The sequence below is a fragment of the Scyliorhinus torazame genome, chromosome 8, assembly GCF_047496885.1.
Source record: "Scyliorhinus torazame isolate Kashiwa2021f chromosome 8, sScyTor2.1, whole genome shotgun sequence".
Taxonomy (NCBI): domain Eukaryota; kingdom Metazoa; phylum Chordata; class Chondrichthyes; order Carcharhiniformes; family Scyliorhinidae; genus Scyliorhinus; species Scyliorhinus torazame.
In genome coordinates this window covers 155,593,333-155,602,264 of record NC_092714.1, presented here as the reverse complement: position 1 = coordinate 155,602,264, position 8,932 = coordinate 155,593,333, and the positions used below count along the sequence as shown (strand labels likewise).

The 8,932-nt window shown below is 51.4% G+C and overlaps 1 protein-coding gene across 4 annotated transcripts in view; it reads right to left on the bottom strand.

Moving 5' to 3' along the window:
- Nucleotides 1-1,748: 1,748 nt before the first annotated feature.
- The window catches only part of ppef1 (protein phosphatase, EF-hand calcium binding domain 1), a 275,391-nt gene continuing 268,207 nt past the window's right edge, over nt 1,749-8,932 (bottom strand). For all 4 annotated transcript variants that reach the window (XM_072514414.1, XM_072514417.1, XM_072514415.1 and 1 more), the window contains one exon: nt 1,749-2,088. In XM_072514414.1, the coding sequence (XP_072370515.1) occupies nt 1,907-2,088 (182 nt within the window). In that variant the 3' untranslated portion in view covers nt 1,749-1,906. The remainder of the gene's footprint in view (nt 2,089-8,932) is intronic.

Genomic DNA, 8,932 nt, shown 5'->3' with positions numbered 1-8,932 from the left:
ACCAACATTTCTACAGAGCTGAATTTTGAAGCATTGAGACATTAACAGCTATACACCAATAAACACCATCTTGTGTTATCAGGAATTGTAAAAGTAATAAGTGGTTTTGAGTCCTTATGCTCAACCCATCTATTAAAACGTCCCTGCAGCCCATGTTTGTTGTACTGTTTAATAAGAAGTCTTACAACACCAGGTTAAAGTCCAACAGGTTTGTTTCAAATCACTAGCTTTCGGAGCACTCGTCTCAGGCACATTTTTACCTGAGGAAGGAGCAGTGCTCCGAAAGCTAGTGATTTGAAACAAACCTGTTGGACTTTAACCTGGTGTTGTAAGACTTCTTACTGTGCTCACCCCAGTCCAACGCCGGCATCTCCACGTCATGTACTGTTTAATGACACAGTATTGAATTCATGTGTTCATCTGCCTATTACCGCAGTGTAATTGTGTCGCTGTTACAGAGGTTACTAATTAATGTTCAGTAACGATCTGTTTTTTGATAATTGTTTATCCTGACCTTCAGAAGCTGAATCCGATCTTCAATTGACTGAAAACTGACCATCGAAACACAAAATATTCTCACTGATCTCTGAGCTAGTGGGAAAAAGGTTTATCCTCATTTCACTTTAATAAAGGGGAGGGGTATCTGACGAGTAAACAAAAGAAGATGTTTATTTATAAGAACAACTATTTACTTGGGCCTGGTTATACCTCACCAGGTCCTCTCTCTGTGTCGGTCAGTTCCTGACTGGCCAACCTTTCAGACAACATGGTTGTCAGCTCCATGGTTAGTGAAGGGGCTCATACTTCTTGAGCCACACAGGGAAAACAATCAATCCCTCCTCGTGTGTCCCGTGCAGGTTATTACAGTCACCTCAGTATTTTTTTTGCCTTGACTCCGTGTCCTCTGATTATCGTCACTTCTGGCACTGGAAACAGTTGCTCCTGATTTACTCTATCAAAACACTTCATGATTTTGAACAGCTACCTCAAATCTCCCTTTAACCCTCTCTGCTCTGAGGAAAACTCCAGTCATCCTACATAACTGACCTCCCAGACCCTTGGTACCATTCTGATAAATCTCATCTGCACCCTCTCTAAGGCCTTTGAAAGTCTTGCTGACATCTACCTTTGAAAGGTTTAGCTTGTGACTTGAATATTTTATACCTTCGCTTACAAAGGATTCTGCATTGCCTTTTAACAGCCTCCTCAACATGTCCTGCCACTTTCAAACATACAATAGCTGAAGTTAAACCTCTCTGGATAGTGAATAGTGTTTTATTCCATGAGGAATTCCATCAAACCAGGCAGAAGTATCTACATGCCTATCCTTGGCCTGCTACAATGTTCCAGTGAAGCCCAAGCCAAACTGGACTAACAGCACTTGCTCTTCCATTTAGCCTTCTGGACTCAACATGGAGTTCAAAAACTTTAGACCATGAACTCTGACCTCCAGTTTGATTCCTTCCAAACGCACATAAAAACGTATCTCTGAGAAAACATTTAGTCACATGCCCTAATTGCTCCAACTTTGCCCCAGTGTCAAAGCCTTTGGCCTCCTTGGCAATATCACATAAATGAGAGTTACTGTTGTTGATCGTCCATCCACCATTTCTTTCCTGTCATCTACTTGTGTCTTCAATATTTGTTAATACCACAGGTTGTTAAAACATCAACCAGAAGCACATCTTCATGAGGCGGTGAAATATTCTCTAATAATCAGACACAATAAAGCAGAATTAAAACAGTACTTGGAACAAAATATCTCCATTTATTACACAAAAGGTATTTACATTTCAGGCATATTAACATAAAGGTCCAACAGACGGATATTTATATATTAAACTGGATGCAAGCAAGTATCACTTGGTGAATATTTACACTGTCTTGACACTCACTCAATCGAAGGTTATTGATTATCCTTCTGTACTAAACGGAAAGCCTCCAGAAACTCATTGAAATCTATGCTGCCATCCTTGTTGAAGTCAATGCTGCGAGCGAAATCGTCAATACACTGTTCGTCCATGTTGATGTGTAGATGGGAACTGAACAGTCTCCAGGTCTGGCGGAATTCTTCGATGGAGATCATCCCTGGTAGGAGAGGTTGGTGGATGATCATTGGGCATAGCAACTGTGTATCCCTGCCTAATGTTAACCTTGCAGCCTTTTTCCAGACAGATAATGGTGCACCATGCTCAGATGTGAATAGGAATTCGTCAAGTACTTACCAGGATAAGAAGGCGGACACTCCATTTGATGAGCACTTCACAAGGGGTCTCAATAACTGCACACACCACAACATGTTCCAGGTGGATTTTCCTGCCTGCTCCCTCACCCTCATCCCATCCCCTAAACTTTGAAGGAAGATTAGGAAAACCTCAAAGAGATGTATAAACAATGCTTCATCGTGAGAATGCCCAATGAATATGGGATTTATTGGGAAAATCCCCAAGGAACATGGGTGGGGTGTGGGGAGGGGTATTCTCTGGTAATTCCTGAGGAACATAAGGAACTATTGGGAGAATTGCTGGGCATTCATTGGGAGAATCCATGAGAAATCTGGGGGCTCGTCGTGTGTGTTCTCTGGTTTTTGTGCTTAGGTAGCTACGTAAATATGAAATGCATCCCAAATGGCAGAGTGGCACAGTGGTACAGGCGGCATGGTGGTTAGCACTGCTGCCTCACAGTGCAAGGGACCCGGGTTTGATTCCAACCTTGGGTCACTGTCTGTGTGGAGTTTTCACATTCTCCCCCTGAGAGGGATTCCCCGATCCCCCGCCGGACCGGAGAATCGCCAGGGGGTTAGGCAGGGACGGGAATCACACCACGCCGGCAGCGGCCCCCCCGGCGATTCTCCGGCCCACGCACCGCCCGTTTTAGGCCGGTCCCGCCGGCGTAAATTAGACCTGGTACTTACCGGCAGGACCTGGCTCTGTGGGCGACCTCGGGGGGGGTGCGGGGGGATCTGGCCCCGGGGGGTGCCCCCACGGTGGCCTGGCCCGCGATCGGGGCCCACCGATCTGCGGGCGGACCTGTGCCGTGGGGGCACTCTTTCCCTCCGCACCGGCTGCTGTGGACCTCCGGCATGGCCGGTGAGGAGACGAACCCCCCTGCGCTTGCACTGGATGACGGCAGCACACGCTGGCTCTTCCGCGCATGCGTCAACTCGTGCTAGCCGGTGGAGGCCCTTCGGCGCCGGTTGGCGTGGTGCCAAGCCCCTTCCGTGCCACGCCAACCGGCGCCGAAGGGCCTCCACCGGCTAGCCGGCCGTCCGGCGCCAGCCTAGCCCCTGAAGGTGCGGAGGATTCCCCACCTTCCGGGCGGCCCGATGCCGGAGTGGTTCACGCCACTCCTCGGCGCCGGGACCGCCCGCCCCACCGGGTAGGGGGAATTCTGCCCCCTGTTTGTGGGTTTCCTCAGGGTGCTCCGGTTTTCTCCCACAGTCCAAAGATGTGTAAGTTAGATGGATTGGCCATGCTAAATTGCTGCTTAGTGTTCATAGTTTAGGTGGGATTACGGGAATAGGGCGGAGGAGTGGGCCTAGGTAGCGTGCTCATTCAGAGGGTTGGTGCAGATTTGATGGCTGAATGGCCTCCTTCTGCACAGTAGGGAGTCTATGGATAGAAGGGACAAAGAATTCTCACCCTGATTTTAACACATGTCCTTATATAATTTCCTCACATCCTGATCAAGTCCCTCGAGACTGTTCCCCCCGTTCAATTAGATAATGGCTGATCTGTATCTTAACTCCATCTAGCCACTTTGGTTCTGTAATCCTTAATATCTTTACTTCATAAAAATCTCAGATTTAAAATTTTCAATTGACCTCAGGTTTCTGGACAGAGATCCCCAGATTTACATTACTCTTTGCATCCTGAAATCGCCCCTGGCCAGAGAAAGGCCTGGCTTAAATTTAAAGTTTTCCCCCCTTTTTCTGGACTCCCTCCAACCAGAGGAAATCATTTCTCTCTGTACAGCCTAAAAAACAGATTAATTATCTTAAAAAGCCAAATTTGATCATCCCTTAATCATCGAGATTCAAGGAAATGCAAGCCTGTCTATAAAAGCAGTGCCCATAAATTAACCCTTACTGCCGCGATATAATTCTGATAAATATGTACTGCAGAGTTTCCAAGGTCAACTTATCCATTGTGAAGGAGGTGTCCCGATCTCAATCTTGGCCTTCAGATGTGGTTGAACCTGAGATTTATATCAGTGTCACATAAACAACCACTCCTTTGTATTCTAGCATCTTTGGCTTAAAGGTTAACATTCTATCAACCTTTTGGATTATTTTTGTACCTGTCCATTAATTTTTAGCGATTTAAAGATTTATAGCCCTGAATTTCTCTCTGCTCACCCACAGTTCCCAGCTCCTCATCCCCATTTAGCGCTGTGATTCCCAAACTATTTTCTAATATGATTCCATTTTAACATTTTGAAAATTAAGGTGAGCCCAGGCACTAGTAAAAACAAAACAGCAATATGGCAGCACAGTAACATTCAGTATATCATTATTAAAGTTCACTTCTTATAGATCAAAATATAATAAATCATATAAATGTGAAAATCTGTGTTTATTTTTACATCACATAGGTTGCTGTCAATCTCTGTGATACACCATCAATAATAGACAGCGAGTGATAAACGTAATTGAGGCTTTAATACACTAAACAGCAAGCCTCCTGCCTCTGGACCCGAACTTGGTCCAGAGGCGGACACTTGCCACTTTTGTACAGAAGCCCCGAGGGGAGGAGCCACAGGCGGAGCCCGCCTGGACAAGCCCAGGCATGTACACACAGATGACAACACGCTCCCGGATGCACAGGTCTCGGCGCCGGCGCCAACACCACAGCCGGGACTGAGGCGGTCACAGCGGAAGATCAAGGCCCCCGACAGACAACACAGCACAGTGAATATAATACAATGAACACAATAACGTGGTTTACCACATTCACCCCCTGTTTAAAAAAAGTCCGGCGGGGTTGAAGTGGTGTTAAAGGTCAAGTCTGTCGGGGGCCTTGACCTTCCGCTGTGATCGCCTCAGTCCTGGCTGTGGTGTGGTCGCCGGCGTCGAGACCTGCGCGTCCAGGAGCGTGTTGTCATCTTCTTCAGCCAGATGTTGAGTTGGCGAAGGGGGGAGGGGCGGCGTATGGGCGGAGGTGGTGGTGCTTGTCCTCGGTGGGCCTGCGGGTGTCAGTTTGTGAGGGAGGTGGACGGAGGTGGGGGGGAGACGGTGTAGGGTCGGGGATGGCGGTGTTTGTCGCCGTGGAGCCTGCAGGAGCTAAATCCCGAAGGGAGACCGTGTCCTGCCGCCCGTCCTGGTGTGTCACGTAGGCATATTGGGGGTTTGCATGGAGCAGCAGGACCTTCTCGACGAGGGGGTCAGTTTTATGGCTCCTTGCATGCTTGCGGAGAAGGATGGGCCCTGGGACTGTCAGCCAGGACGGACGCGAGACCCCGGAGGTGGGCATCCTGGGGAAGGCAAACATATGCTCATGAGTCTGGTTAGTGGCCGCACATGGAAGCGACCGGATGGAGTGGAGTGCATCGGGGAGGACCTCCTGCCAGTGGGAAACTGGGAGACATTTCGACCGAAGGGCCAGAAGGACGGCCTTCCAGACCGTTGCGTTCTCCCCCTCAACCTGACCGTTTCCCCGGGGGTTATAGCTGGTTGTCCTGCTGGAGGCGATGCCTTTGCTGAGCAGGAACTGACGCAACTCGTCGCTCATAAAATAGGTGCCCCGATCACTGTGGATGTAGGCGGGGAACCCGAACAGAGTGAAAAGACTGTGCAGGGCCTTGATGACGGTGGCAGAGGTCATGTCAGAGCAGGGTATGGCGAAGGGGAATCTGGAGTACTCATTAACGATGTTGAGGAAGTACACGTTATGGTCAGTGGAGGGGAGGGGCCCTTTGAAGTCCATGCTGAGGCACTCAAAAGGGCGGGAGGCCTTTGCCAGATGTGTTCTGTCTGGCCGATAGAAGTGCGGTTTACACTCCGCGCAGACCTGGCAGTCCCTGGTCACAGACCTGACCTCCTCGATGGAGTAAGGCAGGTTGCGAGCCTTGATAAAGTGGAAAAGGCGGGTGACCCCCGGGTGACAGAGGTCGTTGTGGAGGGCCCTGAGTCGGTCTACTTGTGCGCTGGTACATGTACTGCGGGAGAGGGCATCTGGGTGCTCATTGAGCTTCCCGGGCTGATACAAGATGTCATAGCTGTAGGTGGAGAGCTCGATCCTCCACCTCAGGATCTTGTCGTTCTTGATTTTGCCCCGCTGTGTATTGTTAAACATGAAGGCAACCGGCCGTTGGTCAGTGAGGAGAGTGAATCGCCTGCCGGCCAGGTAATGCCTCCAATGTCTCACAGCTTCTACTATGGCTTGGGCCTCCTTTTTGATGGAGGAGTGTCGAATTTCGGAGGCATGGGGGGTACAGGAGAAGAAAGCCACGGGCCTGCCCGCCTGGTTGAGTGTAGCAGCCGGAGCAAAGTCCGACGCATCGCTCTCCACTTGGAAAGGAATGGACTCGTCCACAGCGTGCATCGCGGCTTTGCCGATGTCTGCTCTGAGGCGATCGAAGGCCATTTGGGCCTCAGTCGCCAGGGGAAACGTGGTGGACTTGATCAGTGGGCGGGCCTTGTACGCGTAGTTGGGGACCCACTGGGCATAGTAAGAGAAGAACCCCAGGCATCTCTTCAGGGCCTTGGGGCAGTGGGGAAGGGCGAGTTCCAAGAGGGGGCACATGCGGTCGGGGTTGGGCCCTAGAACTCCATGTTCCACCACGTAGCCGAGGATGGCCAGGCGGGTTGTGCGAAAGACGCATTTCTCGCTATTATAAGTGAGATTCAGGAGTTTCGCGGTGTGGAGGAAGCGCCGGAGGTTCTCGTCATGGTCCTGCTGATGGTGACGTTGTCTAGGTATGGGAACGTGGGGTGACCTTAAGGGTCGCGAGGCTACAGACGGTGAGGGGGTCAGTGGTCCGTTGAACTTTAGGGTAAGGCTCTGGAGGTGGCACTGGAAGTCAAGCCCCAGTAATCGGCCAGCGCAGAGATGGGGGAGAACGTAGAGCCTAAAGTTGGTGTACTCTACGCCTTACACAGTGCCCCCGGATCTCCACTGCGTGGGATCCGGAAGCCAGGGAGATTTTCTGGGTCGCGGGTAGGATGCGGAGGGAGCAGCGCCTTACCGTATCTGGGTGTATGAAGCTGTCCGTGCTCCCAGAGTCGAAAAGGCAGGCCGTCTTGTGCCCGTTGATCCGGACGGTCATTGTAGATTGTAGACTTTGCGAGATGGTGCGGCCGGGACTGGTCCAGTGTGATGGAGGAGAGTGTTGGAAGACGGTCGGCGGTAGCGGCGGCCAGCGTACGGTCGGGCGAGCTGGGTTCCCGTGAGACAACGGAGGGGTGCCAAGATGGCGGCCCCCATGAGTCGCACGTGGCAGGCCAGGTGCAAGATGGCGTCCAAAATGACGGCCCCCGTGGGTCGCACGTTGCGGGCGAGGTGCAAGGTGGCGTCCAAGATGGCGGCCCCCGTGGGTCGCACGTATCAGCTGAGATTAAAAATGGAGGCGCCCACGGGTCGCACATGGTGGGTGGCGCAGCAGCTGGGGGTGGCCCCGACCCGCAGCAGGCAGCGTTGTTGGGCCTAGAAGATTTAGCGGGGGGTCGGGCCTGGCAGGTTTTTGCAAAGTCGCCCTTCTTCCCACAGGCGTTACAAGTCGCGTTCCGTGCCGGGCAGCATTGTCGTGGGTGAATACCCTGGCAGCAGAAGTAGCATTTCGGGCCTCCGGCGTTGGCGGACCACTGCGTGGCACAGGCTTGCATCGCGCCCAGGTCGGTTGATGGCTGCACCCACGAGGCCCACGAGGGTGCCGCGCGGTCGGAGGTGTAGGCCCCCATGTTCTGGGAGGCCATCTCCAGTGAGTTGGAGAGTTGTACTGTCTCTGGGAGGCCAAGTGCCCCCCTTCTAATTCCCCAGGGCGTTGGCGTCTCGTGGCGAGGAGGTGCCTAGCATATACCTGGTTAACGGATTTCACGTATTGTCCTTTTAGCAGCATTATTCCCTCCTCGTACGACGGGGCGTCCCTGATGAGGTTAAAGACTCTTGGGCTCATCTGTGCGGGGAGGACCTGCTTCTTCTGGAGGTCCGTGAAGTCTTCGTTGAAAGATGCGAGGTAGGCCTCGAAGCAGCTTAGCCAGTGTTCAAAAGTCTCTGTAGCGTCAGCTGCTTGTGGGTCCAGTTACAAGCGATCAGGCTTGAGTGAGGAGTTCATCTTGAGTGAAGAGTCCATCTTTAGGAGTTTAGTGTATTAAATTGCTACACCATCGATAATAGACGACGAGTGATAAACATAGCTGAGGCTTTAATACACTAAACAGCAAGCCTCCTGCCTCTGGACCTGAACTAGGTCCGGAGGCGGAGACTTGATACTTTTATACAGAAGCCCCGAGGGGAGGAGCCACAGGCGGAGCCAGCTTGGACAAGCCCAGGCATGTACACACAGCACAGTGAATATAATACAATGAACACAATAACGTGGTTTACCATACTCTGCATATTCCCCAGTGACAGAAGATTCAACCAATGTCCTGTCTCACTATCTGCTCCTTGGGCCATTGTGGCTGCACATGACCCCTGCAGCATATTACCTTCTATAAAGATGGTGGCTGCACATGACCCCGGCTGTACAATGCCCCCTATAAAGATGGCGGCTGCATATTACCCCAGCTGCATATTGCCCCCGATAAAGATGGCGGCTGCACATTATCCCTGCTGCATATTGTCCCTATAAAGATGGTGGTGGCACATTGTGCCTGCTCCATATTGCCCCTTATAAAGGTTGCAGTTGCACATGCCCTCCTGATGCCTGATGCCCTCTATAAAGGTGGCAGCTGGACATGACCTCTCCTGCACTTGGCCACCTCTAAAGATGG